This window comes from Melospiza melodia, chromosome 8 (genome assembly GCF_035770615.1).
Source record: "Melospiza melodia melodia isolate bMelMel2 chromosome 8, bMelMel2.pri, whole genome shotgun sequence".
NCBI classification, from domain to species: domain Eukaryota; kingdom Metazoa; phylum Chordata; class Aves; order Passeriformes; family Passerellidae; genus Melospiza; species Melospiza melodia.
This window is the reverse complement of record NC_086201.1, coordinates 36440836-36468588: the sequence shown is the minus strand read 5'-3', so window position 1 is coordinate 36468588 and position 27753 is coordinate 36440836. Positions and strand designations below refer to the sequence as shown.

General features: G+C 47.7%; 1 protein-coding gene across 7 annotated transcripts in view; it reads right to left on the bottom strand.

Moving 5' to 3' along the window:
- The window catches only part of HDAC4 (histone deacetylase 4), a 186305-nt gene that overhangs the window by 101852 nt on the left and 56700 nt on the right, over window positions 1-27753 (bottom strand). For 5 of the 7 annotated variants that reach the window (XM_063162696.1, XM_063162700.1, XM_063162699.1 and 2 more), the window contains exons 1-2: window positions 16666-16750; window positions 10246-10317 (exon numbers count right to left, since the gene is read on the bottom strand). In XM_063162696.1, the coding sequence (XP_063018766.1) occupies window positions 10246-10317; window positions 16666-16720 (127 nt within the window). In that variant the 5' untranslated portion in view covers window positions 16721-16750. Of the gene's footprint in view, window positions 1-10245; window positions 10318-16665; window positions 16751-27753 lie in introns of those variants that run through there. The other 2 variants (XM_063162701.1, XM_063162702.1) reach the window with 1 other exon arrangement.

The window sequence follows — 27753 nt, the reverse complement described above, 5'->3', positions numbered from 1 at the left end:
CAGTGCAAGGCCTCTCCTCCCATCTCGGATGCCTGAAGGAGCTTTACCACACTGACAGTGACAAAGTAAAGCACTGTGACAACTAGCTGATCCTTGGGAAGGCAAACACAAAATTATTCAGTCAGGTCTTGGAATTCTGTGGCGGATTTGTCCTTGTTTTGACCATAATCTCACAAGTGAGGCCAGCAGCAAACCCATCTGGCGCGTGTAAGACTAAATATCTGCTGCTCGTGGAGATCAGCCTCTCAAAATTAGCATTTCTGCCAAGATCTGGTTTGCAGTGGCTTAAAGAATAAACAAGTTCAGCTTCCTGTAAAATGCTGCACTCCTTCAGACTGCTTTGCCCAGGGAGTCTGGATTTGTTGACAGGTAAAGGAGATCCTGGAGTGATGAGCTGCAAAGAATCATGGAATGGTTTGGGTTGGAAAGGAAACCTGTCCTTAATACTTGCCATACCCACCCAGAGATGCAGAGCTCAGGATTTCAGATGTAAAGCAGCATTTGGGTAGAAACCAGCATAATATTTAATTCCAAGGTGTAAACAGCACCCTGAATTATGTAACAGCTCCTCAGAAGCTGAAATTCTCATCCTGTGGGATAAAGAGTAAAGTGCATTCTAAACTGCACAAAAGCCTCATATCCACCATGCTCCAGCACTGTCTCAAACCCTAGCTGAAGCTGCTTTGAAAGGACTAGAATTTGTCTTAATATTATGCTGATTTTTAAATCACCTGTAATTTGCATTTGTCTGTCACCTCATGCACCTCACTGAAAAAGTCATTTTTCTCTTGTGGGACAGAACTGTGCTGTAGCTCCTGCACCACCAGCACCCTGACCAGCAGCAGGAACTTTGTTAGAACACACAGCCAAATCTCTGCACTGAAGCCCAAACGATTTCCAAATAACACTGAAGAAATAATGAAACTAAAACACAAAAGAGGAGCATACAGACAAGGTGGAAAAGTATACACTGTTAAGCCTTTTGGCAGAAGTCCATGAATATTTGAGTAGATGAGTATTTACAAGCTGCAGGAACTTGGTGGGGCTCGGTGATGCACAGAGACAAGCTGCCAAGTAACTGCATTTTCTACTTCTCTGCTGCAAGGAGCCTTTTCCAAGCCAGCAAACAGCAGCACCACTCCAAAGCTCCCCCTCTGTGCCCAGGAACACAATTTCTGCTGGAACTAAAGAGAAAACAGAGATTATCCAACAAATATGGGGGGTTTGGGATATGAGCAAACCCCACATTATTGAGCCTGACAGTGAAAAGCTGGCACCTGTGAGGGAGTGTTTGGGAAAGGGAGGGGGGAATGGGGTCTTGAATGACTGAAATCCCCTTCAGAGTGGATTAATGCACGTGTTCCTGTTGCATACAGGTAGAGATATAAAAGAAAGCTCTTATAAAATATGGTTTAGGCCCTGTTACTCTAGCTAAGCTAGCAGTTAGCTTGCAACTTTAAGGTGAAAAATCATAAGAATGAAAGCAGTTAGCACAACAAGCTATTCTGGTAAGAAAACTGTTTGCACCTGTAACAAACAAGAAATGTGTCCCATGGGAATCAGTGAAAAAAATATGGGAATTAACCAAGAATAGAGAGATTTGACTGACACACACCCTGGCCATTTACAGACCAACATACTGAGTGTCAGTGCATTGTCAGCCAGTTAGGTCTAACACAGTGCCTTCTGATATTTCCTATAAATATCAGCTTTGTGAATAAAGAATTGGCTTTCCCGCATGAAGAAAGTGAGAATGAATGAATGAAGAAAAATGAGAAAGAGAATGAAGAAGCTGCTTTACTGCAGCATGTTCCCAAACCAAGTGTTCCTGGTGGCTCCCCAATGCCTGGCTGGACAGACAGACGTGGAGCAGCTCCTCAGGGACACGCTGCACGTCTGGCTGCACAGGGAAGCAGATGAAGTTTCCTCCTGGCTGCTCACCCAGGACACCTGATACTCGTGTCAACACAGCCAGCACCTTCCCTGTGTCACTCCCATCCCTGATCAGCCTTGGGACACGGCCAGGTCGTGTGTCCAGAGCCCAAACAGAAATCAAACCTTTCCCTGCCCTGCCATCCTGGAAAGGAAACTCCAGAAAATTCTAGAATTTCCTTCTCTGCAATTTTAAGGATTACTCCATGCCAGCGTGGGGTCACCAAGGTAAAGCCCTCAAGGTCCCAAAAGGTTTTTTTTTTTTTTTTAATATTAAACCTATTTACTAACTTTTCAGTACCAGCCTTTCCTTCTGCCTTTTCCACAGTGTTATCTCCTAACCCAATGGGCTTTGAACTCCTGAGGCTTTAGAGACTCTGTTACAGGGATGGGGGAGAGGGATCTGAGTTTTGTTTAGCACTAATTCAAGACATGATAAATCCCTGGGACAGGGATTATACAAGCATAATACAAATATATATACATATATAAGTATATACAAATCCCTGTATCAGGGATTTACATGGAACGTGAAAGGAATTTTATTTCTTCCATCTATAAAAAAGTTTGATACCTCCAAACATGGCAGGGTGTGGTAAGGGGTATTTTCTTGATAATATTCCAGTTTTACTTTGGTAGCACAACATTTGCTTGAAGGTCAGGCCTGGTGTTTCCCAGCAGGAAAAGCTGGCAGCTTTTCACACCCCACAGGCTATCAAAGGCAAGACAGGGAGACAAGGAGCCCTTCCCTTTGGAGCATCTGAGCTGGCTTTGAAGCCCAGAACATGATTTGTGAGGTTAAAAGCACTCACACACACACACACACAGCTCCACTGGAGTGCCAGCCTGGACACCATGGCCTGGCTGAGGGACAGGGACAGAGCTGGGAGCTGCTCCCGGGACCCTGATCCCACTATGAAGCAGAAGAAGGGGCAGGGATGGATGGGATATTGGGGAGAAAATCTTCCCTGGCAGGGTGGGATGGGGCTGGGATGGAATTCCCAGAGCAGCTGTGGCTGCCCCTGGAGCCCTGGAAGTGTCCAAGGCCTGGTTGGATTTTGGGGCTTGGAGCAGCCTGGGATAGAGGAAGGTGTCCCTGCCCATGGCAGGGGTGGGATGGGGGAAGCTTTGAGATCCTTCCCAACCCAAAGGCTCCCGGAATGCTGTGATTGCTCAGTCCTGCAGGGATCCATCCACTCAGAGAGTTGGTGGATGCTGTGACTCCTGAGGCCTGCAGGGATCCATCCACTCAGAGAGCTGCTGGATGCTGTGATTGCTCAGTCCTGCAGGGATCCATCCACTCAGAGTGCTGCTGGATGCTGTGACCCCTAAGGCCTGCAGGGATCCATCCACTCAGAGTGCTGCTGGATGCTGTGATTCCTGAGGCCTGCAGGGATCCATCCACTCAGAGAGCTGCTGGATGCTGTGATTCCTGAGGCCTGCAGGGATCCATCCACTCAGAGAGTTGGTGGATGCTGTGATTGCTCAGTCCTGCAGGGATCCATCCACTCAGAGAGTTGGTGGATGCTGTGATTCCTGAGGCCTGCAGGGATCCATCCACTCAGAGTGCTGCTGGATGCTGTGACTCCTCAGTCCTGCTGGATGCTGTGACTCCTGAATCCTGCAGGGATCCACTCAGTGTGCTGCTGGAGCCCAGGGCTCCTCCAGCCACCTTGGTGAGGGGAACCTGCCCGAGGGCTGCAGCACAGTGTGTGAAGGGATCTCTTGCAGCACACTGGGTGAAAGGAACTCCTGCCACTCTCTGAGCTGAGTTTTACCAGCAAATCTCTGCTGCTCAGCTCAGCAGAACCCCTCTGCTGCACCCGAATGCCACCCCAAGGCAGGTGCCCCTAAGTGACAGGCACAGCAGCTCCCAGCACTGCTGGGCACGGGCAGGAGCTGGCTGCCCTCCCTCTGCCCCTCAGTGCGTCACAAACACCTGCCCAAAGCTGCTGCTGAGCCCAGGGCTCCTGCCAGCCCCTCCTGCCAGCAGGGAACAAACAGAAATCCCCACTTTCCTGCTCAGAAAGGGAGGGACGGACAAACCCCCACCTGTGCCAGGCCAGATCTGTGTCATCCCAGTCCCAGCACTCCTTGGCAAACACCTCCAACTCTGCCCCATCCATATTTCTAAAAATACACCATTCCTCTGTTTTTTGAAAAAGAATTGTAGCAATTTACTTAATCTGAGGAACAATGTGCACACAGGTGGTAGGTGACTGTCCTCAGTGAAAATAAAAAGCTTCCCGTATGTCACTTAAGCAGGACAACTCAGGATCTTCATTAATATCATTAGAGTGTGACTGCCTACAAGCAGGACTATAAATGGATCCAAAAAGGCAAGTTTTGACCTAAATTTCACTGGTCATTCAGTGCAACTTGGAGAAGTCCTATAGTAGCTTGGGAGTTCTTCTCCCCAGTGAAAAAGATCACTGGACTTCATCAGAAACTTTTTTCAAAAATTCAATGTACACAATTCACTGGCAAGAACTGTCAGAGCTTTAAAAAGTACCCAGGAAAAGTATCATGAAAATGTGCAGTAGATTTATTCTGCATATTACAACTGCAGTTCCAAATCAGTGATTCCAAAGCCTTTCATTAGATCATAAAAAAACTTCAGGCCAGCTTATAATGAAATCTCTAATCAAATATGAATGAATCATCTGATATGACACAATTCCTTGAATGAGAAACAGATGGAAAAGTAGTGATGATTAAGTGGTTTAGATCACAAGACATTAGTTAAGCCAAAGGAGGAGATATTTAATCACAGAACCATGGAATGGTTTGGGTTGGAAGGGACCTTAAATCCCATTCAATTCCACCCCCTGCCATGGGCAGGGACACCTTCCACTATCCCAGGCTGCTCCCATTCCATCCAAGCTGGCCTTGGACACTTCCAGGGAGGAGAATCCAACAAAGAAAGGTCTCTTTAATGAACCATCAGCAATTCCCCAGGGAAGTATCTGGAGACTGCTGCTGTATTTTAGGCATCGCTGCACAAAACATTCACCTGATATTCCCTCCACTGCCTGAAGAAAAAAGCAGAGCCAAATATAGCCCTGAAAATCAATATCCACTGGGGAAGAGCCTCCAGGATCGTGATAAACGCGTGTCATGCTGCAAGAGGAATTCCTAAAATCCTGGGAGCGCAGGTGGCTGCTCTTTCCCCTCCAGCAATAAACCAGCCCAGTTAATTTTGGCAGAAAGCTCCCTGGGGAGCTCTGCAGTGCAGGGCACAGCCATGGAAAGGGCAGGCAGCAAAAGGAAAGCCAGCCCCTGGGAATAATGGGGCTGTCCATCCTCATCCTGCAGCCAGGGCTGGCACCATCTGTGCGGGGAAGCTGATGGGAAAGAGGAGCACAGCTCCACTGCAAACCCAGGATGAGCCTTACCTCCAAAAAGTAAAGGGACTTGGAATGAAATCAAAGCAAAACAACAGAGATTTCACCCCAATCGCCCCTCTGAGGCTGCAAACCCAGGTAAAGCACCCAGGCTGCAAACACACACGGCCTCCAAGATCCCCTCTGAGGCACGTGGAATTTTTTCCCCAAGGAAGGCCTCAATCCATGATCCATTTCCATGAAACATTTATCACTTTTCATTCAGCACACAGTACTGTTATTTTTAGCAAAGCCAGAGGCAATGGGAACAAATTCCTGGATAACCATTCAAGGGAGCCCTTCCATGTCCTGCCATCTCCTCCTTCCCCTAAGCTTTCTTCACAAAGTTCTAGCATTCAAAGGCTCTTCCCTTCATCACCTGTTTTTATATCAATCAAAAGCACAAAACAACCTTTCCTGTGGGTAGGGAATCGGTAAGAATTCTTATTTTTGAAAGTAACACTTGGAGAAGAGTCAGGACTAAGGGAATCCAGCGAATTCCAGAGCTGATCGCTGTGAATTAATGAACCAAGCAAGGTGAGGGCAGAAGAAAGAAAAACCAGCAAGTTGGGGCTTGCAGCAGAGCAAACTTTCCTGCCTTTCATCCAGGAAACCAGTGCTGCATTCAAGAGCTTCACATTTAAGTGCTGCTTTCAGCTGTTAAAAGAGGGATAATCATTTATAATTCATGCCAGCTCTTCCAATTGATAACCATTTCCTCATGGGTAAGAAAGGAGACAGATAAATCACGACAGATAAATACGTTTTCTGAGACAAAAGACAACAAAGCAGAGATGAGGAGCTGTGGGCTCCTGCTTTTCCCAACCCACAGGGATCAGGATATTCACATGCTGGGCTCCAGCATCAGGGCAGCTCAGGACTGCCCATCCCTAGAAGTTCCAGGCTGGACAGGGCTAGGAGCAACCTGGGATAGTGGAAGGTGTCCTTGCCCATGGGACAAGATGGGTTTTAAGGTGCTTTCCAACCCAAACAAGTCTGTGGTTCTCTGATTGCCAGCTTGGCTAGAAGAGGGGTTTAATTCCACGCAGAACACGGATGCTGATGCTGAGACAGAGGCGGCCAAAAACCTCATCCCTCTTCCATACAGCCCTGCACATGCACAAAGTGCTAAAGCAGAGTTAGAAGGACATGAAATTATCCCATGGCCAACAGAGCAGGAGTCTGGAGACAGCATTAATCCAGAAAAGAGGTTCTGAAGCTTGAACTTCCCTGCTCCTCTGCTCTAGATGTGGCAGCTCCCTCCCCTCTCCTGCACAAATCACCCCAAATTTACTGACTGCAAAGGGCTTCTCAGAGCAGCACAACAATCCAGCAAATCCTCTGTGGAAATGGGGGAGCTGGCTGAAGGGCTGTCAGGGCTCTCCTTGCTGGGGAATGGCTCTGGAGCTTTCCTCCAGCAGGTGAAACACTCCTGTGATTGTCACTGCACGGGCCATGGTTTGCCCATTTAGCTCAGGGCTGGAAATTAAAGACAAATACTAATAAATCATAAGTACTGCAGCAAATAGAACCTTGAGCTGATTTTAAGTCTTTCAGCTGCAGTTTCTGTGCTACCTTGGAATCATGGAATGGTCTGGGTGGGAAGGGACTCAAAGCCACCCCCTGCCATGGGCAGGGACGCCTCCCACTGTCCCAGGCTGCTCCCAGCCTGGCCTTGGACACTTCCAGGGGTCCATATTATAGGTCAGGATATTTTTAAGACTAAAGGAAAGCCTTTCTGAGGAGTACCTACTTCTGGGGCACTACAAAACCTCACATTTTTCCCTCACAGACAGAGATTAATCTCTGACTGCAAAACCAAGGGACAATATTAGTCCAGAGGCTCATACAAACCACTTATTCCTGCATACATCAACATTATTATTTTTGTGAATGACTGTGGAAGTGAGAGTGAATAAGTAGATCTGGCATGGAGAAAAAGCAGCAGGGAGCTGAAATCTCCCACTTAATGCTCTGTGTTGGAAGGGACCTCATCCCTTTTCCAGCTCCTTTCCAAAGGCAGGGACACCTCCCACTCTCCCAGGGTGCTCCAAGCCCTGTCCAGCCTGGCATTGGACACTTCCAGGGATCCAGGGGCAGCCACAGCTTCCCTGGGAAATCTGTACCAGGGCCTCACCAGGCTCTGATTATTTAAGAGAGAATTAAGGGAAGCAAGGTTGCTCAATAAAGTTAATTTATTCCTTTTCCTGCCCCGGGCCAAAGGCTCAGTGATCCTCAGGAGTCTGAGGCAGAGCAGGCAGAGCTCTCCCAGGATGATTTTTGCACTCCAGAGCAGGGGGTGGGCTGGGGGGGCTTGGTCTCCTTGCACCTCTGTGAGCACCTCAGAAATTCAGAGCACCAATTACAGGTGATATGTCTGTGAAAAGAGAAAGTGCTTCCCTTCCTCCAATTACTCCTTCATTTATACAGAAAAGAAGATAGAAGTAATGTTCACTGCTGATGACTGAACTCAGTTCTATTCAAGCAAATTCACTCCTAAAACCCATTTCATAAAATTGCTGTAAACATTTCTTGGTTTGGAGTTGAAATGCTCGGCACTTCAGGGAGGATTTTTAGAACTTTCTCACCATTTCACATCAGAGAAAAACAACTAACAAGGGTCAAACCTCTCCTTCACTCGGTTCGTGGTGAAGAGAAAAACATTTTGGTTTCCTACGAGCACACCGCAGTGATTTTATCTGAAATAGAAACCCAGCATAAAAGCTCATCGACCACTCAAGTTTATTCAACCTTACCCTGACCAGGGCAGGAGAATGTTTTAAACAAAATATCCCAAGACACAATCAAGCAGTTTTATTTTCCCTTCTGCTGTTTTTAACACCATTATTTCAGTCGTGCCTGAGCCTTGGAACACCACCCGGCAATCCCACACACAACTTGTTTTTCCAGAGCAATGCTTGGTGCTACTTCTCCTTTCTTCCCTCAGAAAGATCTGCAGCAAACCCCTGAAGGCAAGAATGATAAAAGCCAGGTATGGCAATCCCAGAATGGGCTCAGGGATCTTCAAGGTCATCCCATTCAACCCCTGCCATGGCAGGGACATCTTCCACTATCCCAGGCTGCTCCAAGCCCCAGTGTCCAGCCTGGCCATGGACATTTCCAGGGATCCAGGGGCAGCCACAGCTGCTCTGGGAATTCCATCCCAGCCCTTCCCAGGGAACAATTCCTAATTCCCAATCTCCCATCCAGCCCTGCCCTCTGGCAGTGGGAGCCATTCCCTGTGTCCTGTCCCTCCATCTCTTGTCCCCAGTCCCTCTCCAGCTCTCCTGGAGCCCCTTCAGGGACTCTGAGCTCTCCCTGGAGCCTTCTCCTCCCCAGCTCTCCCAGCCTGAATTCCATTCCCACAGCTCAGTTACTGGGAGAACCATTTGCCAAAGAGTCACTGCCCATCTCTCATCCCACCCACTCCACACCAGCACAGCTCCCCAGGGATCTCTGCCTCAGTGTTCTCCCAAAAGCACAGAGGTGAGTTATGAAAAACACTCAAAATGGAGTCCAAACAGCAAGAACTCCCTAAATCCTGCTCGGCTCCATCAAACAGCCTCATTCCACCTGGGGAAAAGCAGCCAGGACAGCCTCTCCCACCAAGATCCCCAAGCCCTTAACCAGCACCAGCCTTTGGCCTGAAACACCTCCAAAGGAAACATTGAACATTGAACCAGCAAACCAAATCACCCCCAAAATAAAGGGATAGAAGATTCAAACCCATCCCCTCCACAATGCTGGCCCACGATCCACACAGCCACAAAACCCAGCCTGGCTCACCACTGAGGTGCACAGTAAAACCTGTCCAGCACAGTGACTTGAAAATGAGAATCCCTCTGAGGGTTTGGGAAATAGAACCTCCCTTACCTGACAGACACGTTTGGGAGCACACAGAGGGGAGAGGGATTTCTCAGCATCCAAAGCCAAACGCCTGTGCCTGGTAAACAACCATCCCTTCCTTTTTTCCCCCCAATGCAACAACTCTACCTCCTTGAAGGTTTCCTTCTCCAAACAGGCATTCAAGTCCACAAAAATCTAGGTTAGGTCACAGCCCACTTTTGTTCTCCCCCTCCCAGTGTACTAAAGTTGTTTTGAATAAACTTCGTTTACATCTTTCCAACTGGCACTACCAGAAGTGCTCAGATCTTCTGCAGGATCTCATCCTTAATAGAAAAGGGCCTGAGGGCATTTTGGAAGGCAGCAGAGAAGGGAAAGTTGGGGGTTTGGAAGATCTGAGCTGCTCCCTGCAAGAGTAGATAATGTTTGCTATATCCTATCAACCCTGGTAAAAATATCTGCTTGTACCAGGGAGAGAGAGAAGGGGGAAACAGAAAAGCCAGCAGCAGATTGTTTCCCCTCAGAATTCCACGTACTGGGAGCAGAACTTTGCTTTCCATCCCTTGTAGAGCTGCAGCCCTGAGCTCCAAGAGCTCTCCCAGCTGGGCAGGGAGCAGGCAGGATGAGGAGCAGGAGGACAAGCCCCAGGAGAGGCCGTGGCAGGATCATTAGGAGAGGCAAGAACAGCAAACAGCCCAGAGCCCAGCGTGACACGCTTTGATCAGCCCGGCCTTGGCTCCCTGCTCCTTCTCCCTAATGAGAGCACCAGCTCCAAAAGCTCCTTCTGGGCTGGGAAGGGACTCCTTCAGATGCTGCTTTGTTCTCCTCTCCCCTCTAAGGCAAACCAAGCATCTCCCACCAGGCTGGGCTCCCCTCAGCCCCCTGCAAGGCTCCCAGGGCTGCTGTGCTCCCTTCCCAAATCCCACTCTCCCAGCCTGGGAAAGCAGAGGTGTGCAAGTCCTAACAGACTCTGTTCCAGCACTCTGCATTTGCATTCTGCTCTCCTACTCACAAGGCAGAGCTGCAGAGTCTTTTCCTGCACCCCCCCAGAACAGGAATGAGCTTTAATAGGAGGTTTTTTCCTTACCAGAGCTGGGCATGTGGTTCACTCGAGGTGGATTCAACAGCTCCACTGGCTGGTCTCTGCCAGAAAGCCCATCTGGAAAGAGGAGGGGAAAAGAAAATAAAATCACATCAACACTTTGGGTAGCTGAGCTATTTTTAGCCATTCCAAGCAGAAAAAAAAATTAAAAAAAATCAGCAACCAATTATCGATGCAGAGCAGAAACACAAGGAATCAATGGAAATGAGAACATTCCCAGCAGAAAATAAAGAAGACTCTATCCCAAATTCCACTCAGGGCTTCCTGGTCTTTAAGTCCACAAGGGGTGCTGATCCCAGGCTGAGGAAATGGGCATGTCAGCTCCCAGACCTTACCAGAGAGAACTGTGCCTCCTTCCTTGCTGGGGGAACTGAGCTAAGACACACGCAGCCCCACGGAGCAAAGTTGAGGAATGGCTGGAATATGCCAGGGAGATGTTAAGGAAAACTGACAAATCACTGCAGGAGATTAAAATGCAGAGACATGCATAACAAGCCCCATTTTGCATAAGTTTAGATTTCAGAAAGGCATTAAAAACATACTTTGTAAATGAGATGCACAAATCCATCTTGCTGAAGCAGTTCCCTATTTAAAATATTTCCAAGATTGTATCTTGCATCCAGGTAGAGTTAAACAGAACAACCAGTGTTGGAGACTGCCACACCTGAGTTTCTAGTCACCCATTCCCCTCCCAGAAAAGCCAAAGCAAAAAATGCTAAATTATGTTTTCAGTGTAATTACGAACCCTGGGACACAGAAAATTTATCTCAAACCTATTTGTTCCACCTTTGCCAGTCTGTCTCACTTTTCCCCTCCAACCCCTTTCTGTGCTGCAGCTCTGATAGGATCAAGCCAAACCCTGTCTGGAGACATCAAAGAAGCCACCCCATCTCTCTCAGGCAAAGGACAGCGCTACAAAAATGTTAATATTTGTTTTCTTCTCCCTGCTTTCTCTGATTTTCTGGGGACTTCTCCATGTCTTGCCTGGCTTCACCTCCAATGACCATACCCAGACAGAAGGGGAAGAGCAAAACATCGCTATTTAAAATATAATCAAGCCATCAGGCACTCCAGGGTCAGTGGAGAGCACAGCCCAGGAAAATTCCCAGTTTTCCTGGGGAGCAGGGCATTCTCAGCTTCTCTGCTGGCCAGGTTCAGATAAAGATGTTCCTGCACAAGAGAAGAACCCATGGAGACAAAACAGAGCCCTGTAGCAGCAGCAAGGTTCTCTGTGAAACAAATCCAGGTCAGTTTGGGGAATTTTTAAGACTTGTTTAATGGTAAGAAATAAAGTACATTCATTTTTACACTCATTAAAAAAACTCCCATGCCCATAAACCAATCTTTGTTTCGAAATGAGGATTGGATTAATCACAGCAGAACATTCAGGAACATCTTTTAAAGCACTGACAGCTAAAACACTTGAAGCAAAACCAAGCTATCCAAGACCAAGGTTCTGTCTTTGCTGTGCAAATAACACTCCATAAAATGAAATGAAATGAAATGAAATGAAATGAAATAAAATAAAATAAAATAAAATAAAATGAAATGAAATAAAATAAAATAAAATAAAATAAAATAAAAATAAAGTAAAATGAAATGAAATAAAATTAAATGAAATGAAATAAATAAAAATAAAGTAAAATAAAATAAAATAAAATAAAATAAAATAAAATAAAATAAAATAAAATAAATAAAATGAAATAAAATAAAATAAAATAAAATATAAAGTAAAATGAAATGAAATGAAATGAAATGAAATGAAATAAATAAAAATAAAATAAAATAAAATAAATAAAATAAAATAAAATAAAATAAAATAAAATAAAATAAAATAAAATAAAATAAAATAAAATAAAATAAAAATAAAGCTCTAAATCTCTGGAGTCCTGCCTCAGCACAAGGATGTGGAGCTGCTGGAGCACTTGCAGTCAGGGTTTTGACTCTCCTCACAAGCCACAAGCCCTGGTTTGAGTACTGAGACAGCCCAGACAAGCTACAAAATATTCCCCAGCTCTCTGCTGGCCAAATTGGTGCTGAGCTACTAAACAGATTTGGCAAGGAACCATCCTCTCCAATTGGTTCTCTGTGAATCATTCTGATGATTTCCCCAAAACTCTGCCACAAAGTGCTCTGTCCACGGAGCCTGGAGGGAAGCAGACACCAGCCTGGCTGATTCATGGCTCGAGTCAGGGAACATTCTGTGTAGCTTCGTTTCCAGATGGGCATTTCTAGTCGTTAATTAACAAGATGAAGCCATAATTCATTGATGGAAACTTGAACACTTTGGTTTTTATCTTAATCTGTTCCAAAGAGTTAAGTTATTCAGAGAATATAGCCAGGACAGGTTTGGAAGTAGCTGAGTTTGCAGGTCTGAAAGAAGTTGAAAATAGCAAAACAAAGGGAAAATATTTATAAGTTCAGTCCAGAATAAAGCAGAAACATGACAGATAAGAACCCTCAGAAAAGATGAAGCAGCAGAACCAGAGAATTGTCAAGATTGGAAAAGACCTCTGAGATCATCCAGGGCAAAACCAAACCAGATGAAGACTGGGAAATGCAACTTCTCCACTTAAAAAAGACAAGAAATGAAGAGAAATGGAAGGCTGAAACATTCAGTGAGGTCTTAGAGAAAACTGCAAGCAGCCTGACTATAATTAACTCTGATGAGCTTTAAAATGCAGGGCAGAACTGGGAACGAAGAGGTTATTTAAATAGTTTTCCATTTATTCAGATCTTTCAACCTGATGCAAATCACCCTGGCCTACCTGAATTCCTGGAGCATAGCAATGAGCAACTAAAAATTATCTTTAAAGGACAACCAGAGTAGAGGAAAAGTTTTACAGAGGTGTAGAAGTAAAACTTTAGGAGAGACAGGGAGAAAGGCAGGAGCAAGAGGCAGAGAAAATCAGCATTACTGACTCAGATTTGTCCCTTTGGAGCTTGAAATGCAGAATTAAAACTGAAAAAAAAAAAGATGGGGGATGCAGTGACAAAGGAGTAAAACCTCCCTGCTGTGATAATGACAGAAAAAAGTGCAACTACAAATGGGAAACACCTGGCCAAGCAAGGGCAGGAGGAGGAAAAGCCAAAGGATTTTCCAAAACCAAGCACTCTGCATTCAGTGAGGATGCAGAGGATCCCAGTTTCCTCCTGGATGTGCCACCAGGGGCACGGGCAAGGTGACATGGCAGCCTCGGTGGCCACAGCTTTAGCTTCAACACCTGAACGTGAAATGTGGGCAACCAAGGGGAAACCTCAGAGAGAAAATTTTTAAAAATGAGACAGAGGGGCTGCAGAACTTATCTTTGCCAGCATCAGCCTGTTCCCCACGGAGGGAAGACAACAGAGTGGCCCAGAGATTTTCCTCAGGACGAGCAGTTTTCTGCGAGTTTGAGACCACTCGACCAACTTCTGCTTCCTTTGCTCATAAGTATTCTGGACAGCACCTCACTGCACAGCAGCAACCAGGGGCTCCTGAGCAGGCAGGGAATTTACTCAGAGGCTGGGCAGGCCCTGGCACAGGGTGCCCAGAGCAGCTGTGGCTGCCCTGGATCCCTGGCAGTGCCCAAGGCCAGGCTGGATGGGGCTTGGAGCCCCCTGGGACGGTGGCAGGGAGTGGAACAGGGTGAGCCGTGAGGTCCCAAATCACTGTGGGATTCTACAAGCCAGCACAAGCCTCGTCCCTTTGCATCAGGCTGCAGCACACAGGAGCTCCTGGCTGGTCCTGGCAGTGCCCAGCAGCTCTGTGCTGTCTCCATTACACGTGTCAGCCCACAGCAATTCCATGAATCTCCCCCAGGCACAGGGACGTGGGGTTTCTTTCCCCCCTGCTCTCAGTACCCACAGTACACCAGGCTATAAAAAGCAGCCTGCATGTTGTACCCGAGCTGGGCTGGGGGGAAGGACAATGTGCAAACAGGATTTCTCTGCTTTACTTCCTGGCAGGATCTGGGGAGGGTCCGTGGGTGGCTCTGCTCGAGCGTTTGGCTGAATTTAAAAACCAGATCATGCGCTGCCCTCGGAGCCTTGGGATGCCAGGCAGCTAAAACAGGCTGGCTGAGGAATACAAAATCTCCACCCCTGACCGTTCAGCACAGGCCACTGCAACACCCTGACTTGCATATCAAGCGTGTGTGACAAGTTACAATATTAGTAATGAGAACACTAATTATCATGGATGCGTTATTTATTTGTCTGCTCACTCGAAATTTACAGAGGGGGGGGAAAAAAATATCTTTCAACATTTACAAGAAAGCAATTAGGACAGCAAATGGATTATTTCTCTTTAAACCTATGAGAAAATGCTCAGTGCATATTTCCTCTCTAATTTGTCTGCACTCAAGGATCTATTTTTGGAAGTCTCCCTAGACTGTATTGTAGCACCACATGTACTGTAATGGCATTTTAATTAGCCCAGAGAGCTGGAAGATGCACTCTGCATCCGAAAGAGAGGCAGCCTAACAAAATGAGAGCATCCTTCTCTTCCCTTCTCGGAGATTTACAGCAGCTCTCAGGCCGAAACACCAATTATGGCTTCAGCTGGAACCGACTGTGAGCGCTGTAAAAACCCAGCCCCTGGAACTCCAAACAGCAAAGCCAGCCTTGAAGCAGTATTTACTCCTGCTTTACAGGGGGATGGTGAAATCAAAAACACTGCAGCCACACAGGGGCAGAACGGGGGACAGGAGGAGGGGAGACAAGGGAAAAAGGGACGGATTTGTGTGAGTTATCAAAACAACCATTTGGATGGAAGTTAATCCAATCCCGTTCATATAGGGTAATTCTTTAATTATTAGGATTGCTATTGAAGTGAGCCACCTTGCCTTGCCAGTGGGTGACATCACAACACATGTACATATACAATATATGTATCACCATCACCAGGATGGGCTGGTGTATGCACATATATTTTTAATTTGCCTTCGTTCTGGCTCCTTGCTTTGGATGCAGTAGGAAGTAGGTCAGGCTGGTGGCTTCCTCAGTTCTGGAAGAGGCTGGTACATATGGAATAGCAAGCCTCCCTCATGCCCTTGACAATCCTGACTGCTCCAGAGACATTCCAGAGTCCAGAGGTCAGTGGAGGAGTTCCACCAAAGCCAGGAGCCCACCCCAGGACCCAGCACCTTGCCACAGAGAGAACCATGATGGGGTTCAAGCTTCCTTTTCCATTAGAATGCACACAAATACCTCACAAGGACCTGAAGACACCCAGGCACATCATTTACTGCTCTCTTACCCTGGACCTTGCAAAGATAAATCCAGCAGGTCACAGTTTGGTTAGCATCAACGTAAAAGCATAAAAGGAAAAATAAAAAAGTTCAAGGCCAGGCTGGATGGAGCTCTGAGCAACCTGATCCGGTGAGTGGCACCCTGGCCATGGCAGAGGAACTGCATGGTCTTGAAGGTCCCTTCCAACCCAAACCCTCCTGGGACTCTAATGCTCAGCAGCTGTTAACACAAAAAGCAACATTTAATTTATTACTAGGAAGTTATCCTAGAAGCCAAAATACCTAAGAAGCGTTTAAACAGGAAGCTGTGGTCCTCAAGGCGTTGACAGACTGATATCCAAATGACAAGACACCACTTCTCAAATGCTAAACCCTGGAAGCATTGTGTTCCGCTTCCTATGCCATTATTTTCCTTAATTCTTTGCAGTGGGAGGATAAAGCAACTCCTCCTAAACATGACAATCTTCAGCCTCCTCAGCAGACTCCGATGACTTCATCCACACAAAACTGAGGAGATGTGTCACTTTGGAAATGCAGGGGAATCAAATCATCCTTGACATGCAAATGCAAGTGAGCAGAGGCTCGGAGTAACCCATCAAAGAGGTTAAGGCTCCCTGGCATTATTACAGCAAGAAGCAGGAGCTGCCCATTCCAGATTTGCTTCTCTTCCCCTTGGGCAAGGAAAGCCAGAAACACCCCCCCCCCAGTGCCCCCCAACAAAGAATGCAGGGAAGAAAAAACAAAACACCTTAAAGGAAGAGAATGTATGCAACATTTTTTTGTGCCTATTTTTTCTTCCAAGTGAAAAAAACCCCATGTATTTAATGCTGGCTTGTATTCCATTTCACCATAGCTGGTTTCGAAATCAGCTCGTTTGGCCCATAGGAAGTAACTATAGAAAGCCAGGTAAAATTAGCCTCCTCCTATCCACTGCCATAGAACTCCCTCCAATCCCACCGCCATCCATAACCTCACCCTCATTAAACCCTACACTCCCAACTATCCTGGCTATCCCTCAGCAGCCCTGGGAGGACGGACAGGACCCAAGCAAACACAAATCTGAAAAACCCTGGCTTTTTCTTCCACACCCCTAAAGGTAACAACACGCAGAGATCCATCGCGGCACCGAGGATGGCTCAGGAGGGAGGGGAACCCAGGGAATGCCCGCACGCACCTGGCACACCGCGGGCTCCGGCAGCGCCGCGGGGGCAGCGCAGGGTCCTGACCATTGCCGAGGGACTCCAGCCCTGCCCGCTCTGCTCCAGCCCTGCCCGCTCTGCTGGGCCGGCCCCAGCCCCAGCTCTGCTTTCCCGGGCAGGCACCGCCCCCGGTGCCATTCCCAGGCACGCACGGGGCTGTGTCCCAGAGCCGGCTCTGTTTCAGGCTCGCTCCTGTGCACGGTGACAGCTCCCCCTGCCCAGCGCAGGGCAAAGCCCGACACACAGCTCGCTGCGGGATCTGCGGGATGTCACATCAGTGCGGGATAAGGTGCTCCCTGCAGGATCAGCACGTCACATCCCCCCCCCCATCCCAGCCTTGTCCCATAGAGAGCCACCAAGATCACACCAGGCAGCAGGAAAAACATCCCCATCTATCTGTTCCTGATAACATCCCCATCTATCTGTTCCTGATAACATCCCCATCTACCTGTTCCTGATCACAAGGGCTGGAGCCCCTCTGCTCTGGAGCCAGGCTGGGAGAGATGAGGAAGAGAAGGCTCCAGGGAGAGCTCAGAGCCACTTCCAGGGCCTAAAGGAGCTCCAGGAGAGCTGGAGAGGGACTGGGACAAGGGATGGAGGGACAGGATACAGGGAATGGCTCCCAGTGCCAGAGGGCAGGGATGGATGGGAGATTGGGAATTAGGAATTGTTCCCTGGCAGGGTGGACAGGCCCTGGCACAGGGTGCCCACCCTGTATCCCTGGCAGTGCCCAAGGCCAGGATGGACACTGGGGCTTGGAGCAGCCTGGGATAGCGGAAGGTGTCCCTGCCCATGGCAGGGGGTGGCACTGGATGAGCTTTAAGGTCCCTTCCCACCCACACCCCTCTGGATTCTGTGATTCCGTAACACCTGCCAGCTTAGATTGTCTCTATATATCATCTTCATGTCAATTATGTACAGATTTCTAAAATTTGGACTTCAGATATTTTTAAAACCCAGATTAAAAAAAACAGACTCCCATTTCAAAGCGTCTAAAAGTAGATTCCACTTTCACAGACTTGGTGGAACAGCAATTTTCCCACTTGCAATGAAGGAGCCCAGACTCCGCTGTTCATGACTATAAATATATTCATAGATATTTTCCCTGGCACAAAGCACTTCAATTTTAAAGGCAAGAGATTCATCAACTCTTCTGGAGAGCTTCATCCTTTTGCTGCTTTGATTCTGTCAGTGAGCACACGCTCCTGGCAGGAGTGGAGGAGGGCACAATCTGCCACCATCTGCACGGTGCAATCCATCTGAAAAGGTGACTGTCCTCAAGAAATTAGCATAGTCCAAGCATTTAACTTCACTCTGGAATATTATGTTCAACCAACAGGCTCTTTCCAGAGCCATTCTGCAAAATGCCTGCTCCCTGCGTGGTGCTGGGGATCCTTTGGTTTTAACTTGTAATGCAGCCTTTTAACAAAAGTGGCTAAAATTTCCCATCCTTCTTGGGAGGCGAGCAGGATGAAGGCAGGATTCCACCCTCCCGGTTAAATGTTTCTCCAGGAGGTCAGCGCTATCAAAGTGAGGCGTTCAATCTGCTGAGACAGGTCCTGTGGACTTGAGCACAGTGAAAAAAGCCAGCTCCCCAGGACTCCCTCAGCATTCAGCGGGAGAGGTGCTGCTGGCACCCAGCCACTCCCCAATCACCCGCTATTCAGCACACACACACACGCACATCCCCGCTGGAGAGCCACAAACCCACAGGCAGAATGCCCCTCTGATCCAAACGTTCCAGCAGGTTTTTCACAACTGATTGCTGATACAAGAATGAAGCAAACTAAAGGGGGGAGGGTGGGAAAAACACCTTGAAATTATCTGCAATTGTCAGCAGTGGGAGAGAGGCGAAGCGCATTTTCAGGGCAGGAGAGAAGGTTCAGTAGCCTGCTTAATTTTCCCTTCTCTCTCTGGATGAATAAACTGTCAGGAAGAAATCCAGCTGAAAGATAGCCTGGCTCTTCCACAGCTTCAAATGAGGATCCAGCTCCTGCCCACACGCTCACAGGACATGATGTTCAAGCTAATGAGATGCCATGGGAAGAAAAGGCTTCCCTCCTTCCAGAAGGGAACAAGCTGTATGTGATGGGAAGCACAGAGCATGGATTGCCTTTCAACCCCATGCCTGGCTAGCACACGAGCTGAATAAGGCTGTTCCACACAAGTGATGGTTCTGGGGAGGCTTAGGATGGATCTCAGGAAAGGGTTCTTCCCCCAGAAGGTGCTGGCACTGCCCAGGCTCCCCAGGGAATGGGCACAGCTCCAGGCTGCCAGAGCTCCAGGAGGGTGTGAACACCATTCCCAGGGATGCACAGGGTGGGATTGCTGGTGTCTGTGGGGTTGGGCTTTGTGATTCTTGTGGGTCCCTTTCAGCTCTGGAGATTCTGTGATTCCATGAACTATTTCAAATGCAGGTTCTGATCCTTTCCAGTGCAGAAAAGGGACTTGAGGACACTTATTCAACAACCCTGCTAACCCAGGAAAAACTCCTGGATGCAGCAGAGACTGCAGGGAGAACTGAGGCAAAGGAAACTGAGGCTTGGAGCCCTCCCTGGACACTGCTGGCAACGGGAATCATGCAGGATTTCAGGACTAAGCAGATGCCTTCTGGCCCTGGGAGCTGCCTGAGCACGTGGCAGAACTGGAAAGAGCAGAGGGGAAAAAAGGGGGGATTTTTCATCGAGGAAAATAAATCTGGAGACATGGAAACAGGATGGTCAGCAAACAGATCAGGCCTTGGGTTTGATGGAGCAGTGGCTGTCAGGCTCCAAAGGCTTTCAGCCCCAACCCTTCCCAGTGCTCCATCACCCTTTCTGCTACACCCACCATCTTTCACAATGGAAAACTCATCTTCACATACAATATCACATCCAAGCCTGTAACAGCAGAACATCTGTGGCTCAGCAGGGAAAAATCCTTTTGGTCCAACCTTTTAAGGATCACAGACCAGCTGACCGGGTCACCATCATATTTTCTGAAAAATCCTCTCCTCTTTGCCCAGGATTCTTCCCCTGGGAAGCTGAGAGGCCTCACAGAAAAAGGAAAACAATAATATCTAATTTGCTTCTCCTGTGTTTTGCTGCTTTGGAATGTGGTTTGGGCATTGTTTATCCAACAGGTAGGATTGTTTCATGTGAATTGTTTTAACGTAATGACCAATCACTGTCAGGCTGTGTCAGACTCTGGAGAGAGTCTTGAGATTCATTCTCATTCTTTGTAGCCTTCTCTAAGTATCCTTTCTCTATTCTTTGGTATAGTTTCAGTATAGCATCCTTTAATATAATATCATAAAGCAATAAATTAGCTTTCTAAGAATACAGAGTCAAATTCATTCCTTCCTACCACAGGGGACCCCAAAAAATACCACATGACCGTGCTTATGAGCAGCCTGAACTGCAAGTCACCCCACGCCTGCTGGAGACAACAATGTCATGTTTGAATGCCACTCTCAGTCTCAAAAAGGGAGCAGGACAAGTTTTCTCCTTGCTTTGCTCAGATTTCAAGCAGGCGCACACACAAATTGAGTAAGTTTGAGCACAAAGTTTGGACCAAAAGCTACTGGCACCCAGAAATCAAAATCCTGTCCCAACGTGCTAATTCAGGGTGCTCAAAACAAAACTGGAGATAGTGCTTGGTCAAAATCAAAATCATCAAGGAAGTACACAAACAGCAATTAAACTGATCATGCAATTAAAACCAGTCATCTCTAAAGCAACCATAATCCAAACTTCACCATTGGCTCTTCACCCTCAAAAGAAACAAACCCCTCAAAAGTTCCAAGCACCAAGGGTGACTTTTAACTAAAGATAAGAATGTGGAGTCATTCATCAAAAGGACTGTTTTACTGTAAAATACACAAACTAAGCATTTCTGTGGGAATTACTGCCCTTAAACTAGAGCCATGAAGAAGCTGGACACTTTCAACAGAGAACTCTGGATGGAGACCACCAAATCCCAACCCAGAGGACAGCTCCCAGCACCCACCCTCAGCACCTCCTTTGATGATGATGGAAAGCAGCAGAAAGCTCCAAGAGAGGAAAATCTCACCACTGCCACCAGAAAGGCACAATCCCCAACTCCCTCACGCTCAAAAATTCCCTTTATTCTGGGTCTATGGCACATAAGGGGTTCACAGCAGCTGAAATGCTCCTGCGATGCATAATGGGCTTGCCTTACCACAATGGATCATTATTCCATGGCGATCTAATCTAGTAATAGTAGATAATTCCAGTAATATGGATTTGCTTTAGTAAAAGCATTTTAAATTGCATTAAACACAGTAACACGAGAACGGCACATTTTGAAAATGGATATTTCTAATTCCTGGTGTGTAGAGGAGCAACTCCTGTTTCCAAGCCAAGGAGAAGCAAGTGTGTCTTAACACAAGGCCAACCCAAAATCATGGAATTGCAGAAAAGGTTGGAAAGACCCTCCACGATCATTGAGTCCAACCATCTCTGAGTGCAGCCTCAACGCTGGACTTGGTGTTCAAAATAATGTGACAAAGAGGAGAAAACAAACTAAAAAGCATTTTAATGAGCATTGTTGTCTGTTCCTTTAGGGCACAGAACTTTTAGCCCCGATGTGCAGCCTTCACAGGGGGCTGAACAGCACCAAGCCTCCTCATGGGCTGCACTTCCATAAGTGGATTGCTCCAGGTCTGTCTGGAGACAGCCTTCACAGGGAATCGGGAATCTCAGGAGCTGCAACACCCACGGGACCTCTGAGTCCCTGAGGATCCCTCTGAGTGAACTATCAGCATGATGAAATACTTTTTGTGTGTTACAAAAGGAAATTGGTGTTCTAAAGAGCACTCAGCGGAGGTCTCCAGATGTAATTGTGAGTAGGTGGTTTGGGCTGGGAGGGACATGAAAGCTCATCGAGTTCCAACCTCCCTGCCATGGGCAGGGACACCTTCCACTAGCCCACGTTGCTCCAGTTCAAATTTGAACTCATTTCTGTGTCATTATGTTGGGTTTTGCTTCATCACTGCAAGTAAAAAAGTGTAAATTAAGATACTTGGGTTTACTACTTCAGTTACTCCTTAAGGCACCATTTACTCAGAAGCAGTCAGGCAAAAAAGGATGATTTTGGGTTTTGTTTTCAGGGCTTTTTTTCTTAATCTGCAGTTATTTATCTCCCATTTCTCGCCTTAAAGCCATGCCTTCCATAGCCCTCTGTGTGCCCCAACCAAAATTCAGCTGGCACCTCCCAGAAATCCATCAGAATTCCTTTAGAGCTTCTGCAGCCAAGAGGTCCCTGCTTATCATGGGAGGAGAAAAACATTGAAAATATGATCAGCAAATAGGGAAGTGGGCTCCACATAATAAACCCAAATGTGCTGGACCTGGAGAAAAGGAGGCTCAGTTTTCTCATTCCCTAGAACCAGTGCACATTGCGAGCCTGAACATATTATCCTATCTGGATGTTGTTTAAAATAAGAAACCACAGTGACTATAAATTTGCTAAACAGCAAATACCTCCGTTAGTTTTGACTGCATCCTTCAGTGTTTTACACCAACAGCTACTTCTGGGTTGCCTTCCTCCAGCCACTGATGGAGAATCCATCCCCTGCCTTTTGCTGGCCGGAGGCACTGCCGTGCCGACATTGCCATCAAGCCAGCAGTGCCAATCAATGGCCTCCCCAAAAAAAATCAATCCTGGCCCACATTTCAATCCCCAGCCAGCAGGAATCGTTCATCCTTTGTGCAGCACGAGCAAAGGAGCAGCTGAAAACACTTGACATTTGTCAATGCAGATAAGATTCCCTCGGCGCTGGGTGCGGGTGTTCACTCCTGGGATTGGAAATGCAGCAAGGCAGAGCTGCAGCTCTGCACAAGGACTCATCCAATCCAAAGCCTTTCAAAGAGCCAGGGGACATCCTGAAAGGAATCCACAAGGACCATGGAGCCCAGCCCTGGCCCTGCACAGACACCCAACAATCCCATCTGTGCATCCCTGAGAACGTTGTTCAAATGCTCACAGAGCTCTGGCAGCCTTGGGGCTGTGCCCATTCCCTGGGCAGCCTGGGCGGCACTGCCACCCCAGCACCCTCTGGGGAAAGAACCTTTTCCTCATCTCCAGCCTCACCCTGTGGTTTGCTCCCTCTCTGCTGCATGTTAAGAAGCCATCGAGTAACACAAATAAATCCTCACTGCTTTCCCTCAAACTCCTCCTCGATACCCAAGGCATGTCCTTGGACAGGTTTTTTGAACATCTTGTTCTCAAGCCACGGTTTGAAATTCACTGTACCCCTGCATCGCTGTCGTCCTCTACTCCTGTCTCCAGCATACATGAGGTTTGACCTTTTCAGATTTACATTTATAGCGTTCACAATCCTTGTGAGCTTTGCTACAGACGGGGGGAAAAAAAACGAGTTGAGTGGAATTTCTGGAATGGTGACTGGGCTGCTGATGTTTCCTAAGGCAAAACACACACTGCTTCTATTCCAGCCTCCTAATACCCTGGTAAACAAGAGAAAATTGATTGACAAAGGAACCCTAACTAGCTGGAATCTTCTGAAAGATGGAAAACAGACTTCCAGGGCTGCCCACACAAGTGAAGAAGCTTCGGCAGTCACTGTTCAAGGGTAGCACAAACAATGCTCCAAATGAAGAATGCAGCAGGGAAAAAAATGCAGCCCAGCAGCTGGATTTCCAACTGAAGGAAGGAAAGCCAGGCACTTCCAAAAGTGTCCCAACCACATATCCAGCCTCATGCTTCTGCCTTCCCTTTGTGCTGCAGATGCTGTGCTTGTTTTCCTGGTATCTTGATTTATGTGGATCCCTTCCACCCAGCTGTCTCAGCAGCACACAGAGCCTCAGTGTGTTCCCAGGCTGTGGGAAGCCCAGCCTGGAGCAGATCTTCCTGTCCCATCCAGCCCCCAGAGGGAGGCAGGCACGCTGCTCCTAACACATCCACCACTTACAACACAGGCACAAACCCCAAAGCTCTGGATTTTAACAAGGCTTGGAGGGACAGGACACAGGGAATGGCAGGGATGGATGGGATGTTGGGAATTAGGAATTCCCAACATGTGAGGGTGGGCAGGCCCTGGCACAGGGTGCCCAGAGCAGCTGTGGCTGCCCCTGGATCCCTGGCAGTGCCCAAGGCCAGGTTGGACTTTGGGGCTTGGAGGAGCCTGGGATAGCGGAAGATGGTGGACCTGGATGAGTTTTAAGGTCCCTCCCAACCAAGACCATCCCATGATTCTGTGATTTGCCAGCACTCCCATCCTATGAGACCATATGAGAGCAGAAACAGGCTCTTGGATGAGGATGAACAGCTCTGGATAACAATGATCCTCCTCAGACATTTGTATTCCTTGGCTCGTGAAGGTACCACAAACTTTGGCTTCCTCAGCCCTAAATGCCCTTCAGTGCCACACAACACCCATGCCCAAATTCCCCCATCTGATGTGTCTCATTTTTAACATGGAAAAGAATGGGAACCCAGACAAAATGCTGAGTTCAAGGAATGGCAGCATTGCCCCCAAGCCACTTTTCCAGACCTCCTACCCCAGACCTGTGTTGAAGATTGCCATGCAAGATGTTTTCCATTCCCATCTGTATGGCAGATCACCTTTGTCAAGTGGGCAGTTTGCTTTATCTCTCTCTTTGAGTGACCACATTCACACCTCCCTCAGGAGGGGACACTGCTGATAACAGACTATTGAATGTCACTGCATGGCTGATAAGAACTAGAACATCCCATTGGGAGATGTGAGCCCAGAGGGAGGAGCCAAGCATTGCTACCCAGATATAATCCAGAGGTTTGTGAGACACCAGCACGGCTTTCTCCACGGGATTCCCCAGAGGAACAGCAGCTGCCTCTCCTTCCACTGGATCTTCAGAGGAACAATACATCCTTCTCTACAGATCCCCCTGCTCCAACAGAACCACCCCTGACACTGCAGGAGGGCTGCAGCCACATTTCCAATGGGACTGCCACCAACACCCTGACCCACAGGGTGTCAGGCTGGGTTCTGACTCTGTCACTGTTGTTCTGGTGCACTGCATTGTTTATTTTATCCTTTTTTTTTTTTCCTTTCCCTATTAAAGAACTGTTATTTCCTGCTCCCATATTTTTGCCTGAGAGCCCCTTAATTTAAGATTTATAGCAATTGGGAGGGGTGGGGAGGGTTTACATTCTGCATTTCAGGGGAGGCTCCTGCCTTCCTTAGCAGACTCCTGTCTTTCCAAACCAAGACAACCTGCCACCCTGCCAGTCACTGGTCTCCTACCAAATCATGGAATCATTAAAGCTGGAAAAACCTCTAAGACCAAGCCCAACCATTCCCCTAACACTGCCAACTCCACCACTAAACTGTGTCCCCAAGTGCCACATGCACAGTCCGGAATAACTTTGCCTCAAAACAAATTCAGCTGCCATTTATAATGAATGGGTGAGACCCAAAATATTTTATACTTAATCACCTTTTGACATTTCCAGCACAAGACACCAATGTGCTTGTACAACACTGTTACAGATCAGAAGCATCTCCTCTACTTTTAGCAATTTTATTTCCTAGAATACTCCTGCTATGCGCACTCCATCTGTCTTGTCCGGCATCAATAAAATCCACTGATCAGTGTCAGCCACCAAAACCCAGCAGGAAAGGTAAAAAGAGGATAAGGAATTGAGAGCTGACTGCAAAAGAGGCAGCTCCCAGGGCAGAGGATGTAGAATTACTGTGAGTAGGGAGATGGGCAGCACAAACTTTAGGAAAGGTGAAAAAAAAGTAAGAAAATGGGACACAGCTGGTTAAAAAACATCTTCCTAGTCCTGCTTGGGGGTTTTAGCTTTGCTTGGGAATCCCTGCCTGTGAAAAGGAGACTTCACAGTACCCACAGGCTTTTGAGCAAAGCAGCCAAAGAAGTGAGAGCCATCAGCAGAGCTTTGTCCCACCAGAGGGGGGATCACCCAGGGACCAGCTGCTCCTGCTTTCCCCTGTCCTTCCAAAAATCAGGCAACAAAACAGGGCATGGGAGGGTTCTCCAGCAGTTTGGGATATGCTGTGCACACAGTTCTCTCAGTCCAAGTGCCATGTCCTGAAAAAACACAGCAGGAAGCAGAAGCAGCACCTTGAAGTCTTGAAAGGATGGCTGATTATTTCACCCCAAGAAATTAAAAACTGTACTGTGCCAGGAAGAGAACAAACCATCAACAGGCTGCCAGGTTATTGTACTGCTTCTTAAATTGTGATTACCACCACAAATTCCATCATCTGGAGCTAAGTGGAGCTCCAAAGAGATGTGTGGGGTTAGAGATTAGTTCAGACAGTTTGAATTATTCCCTCCACGCTTGGAAGGAGATGTAGAAGAGAGGGGAGTTTGGGGGATGTGTTTTGAGTTTCTTTGGTGTCCTCCAGCCTGGTCTCTCCTTGATTCACTTCATTTCCACTCAAACAAGCCCATGGGTAGCAGGGGCTTTGCAGGATGTGCAGCTGTGACTGCAGAGACAGCTCCATGGCCACAAGTGCTGGGGACACCAGCCCTGCACTGTGCCCCAGCTAGTGGGGAAAAGGCAGAGCAAAAAAGGCAAAGGATGGGGGCACAGAAATGGGGGTTTTCAGAACAGGCCCCAAATCATGCCCCCAAGTGCCACATCCACACACCTTCTCCCTCCCAGGCATGGTGACTCCATCACTGCCCTGGGAAACCTGGTCCAGTGCCTGATCACCCTTACAGGGAAGAAATTTCTCCTGATTTCCAATATCCTATAGCTCCCCTGGCCCAGCCTGAGGCCATTCCCTCTGCTCCTGTCCCTGTCCACCCCGGCTGTCCCCTCCTGGCAGGAGCTGTGCAGAGCCACAAGGGCCCCCTGAGCCTCCTTTGCTCCAGGCTGAGCCCCTTCCCAGCTCCCTCAGCCCCTCCTGGGGCTCCATTCCCTGCCCTGGACATTCTCCAGTGTCCCCTCAGGGTCCCTCTTGTCACGAGGGGTTCAGAAGTGACCCCAGGATTCCAGTGTGGCAGCACCTCAGGCCAGATTCCCTAAACACACATCAAAAACCATGAGCACAACCACCTGAGGCAAAGCTGCTTTTACTCTGTGGACACCATTAGAAACACAAGCTGGTGGGTTTTATTCTGCACACACAAAATCATCATCTCTCCTCAGAAGTAGATGCTCTGTGTAAAAACCACCACAAAGGACTTTGAACCTGCAGTTTGGAAACACACAGATCCAAGGAGCTCTTGTTTACCTACAGTTTAGGGATCCTCCCTCTTAAGGAGACACAGCACCACCTTCCACTATCCCAGGCTGCTCCAAGCCCCATCCAGCCTGGCCTTGGACACTTCCAGGGATCCATGGGCAGACACAGCTTCTCTGGGCGCCCTGTGCCAGGGCCTGCCCACTCTCACAATGAAGGATTTCTCTCCAATATCTCATCAAAACCAGCCCTCCTTCAGCTTAAAACCAATCCCCCCCCATCCCATCATTCCAAGGCTTTGAGAGAAGTCCCTCTCCTGCTTTCTTGTCAGAAGCCTTCCCTTCCCCATCTTGCTCCTGCATCTCATTTCTGCCTCTGCGATAACTTTTTGATTGAAGCAAAACAACTGTGCCTGCAGACCAGCAAAAGGATTAATTAAAACAAAATAATAATAATAAACAACCCCCTCCACCTAATCTAATACAATCTAATACAAATTAAAACCCATATTTTGAAGTAGCAGGAACAAGTCAAAGCTGACTTTATATTTCCAAAGGACAGAGAGCCTTTGCACAGATTCTCAGAAATAAACCATTTTCATTTCAACTCAAAATCCCAGCTGGAAATTCTAGTCACACATACCCTATCCATAGTTCAAGGAGCATTTGGGAAACACCCTCAGGCACAGGGTGGGATTGTTGGGGTGTCCTGTGCAGGCCCAGGAGCTGGACTGGATGATCCTTGTGGTTCCCTCCAACTCAGGATATCCTGAGATTTTATCATTCAATTTTTCACCAGTTTTTGTCTGTCCAATCCCTGGGAAGAGCAAGGAGCCAGGCTTCAGCCTGGCCGCCAAGAGCACTCCAGCAGCTCTGCTGCCAAAGGGTAAAAGGCTTCTTGAAGCCTC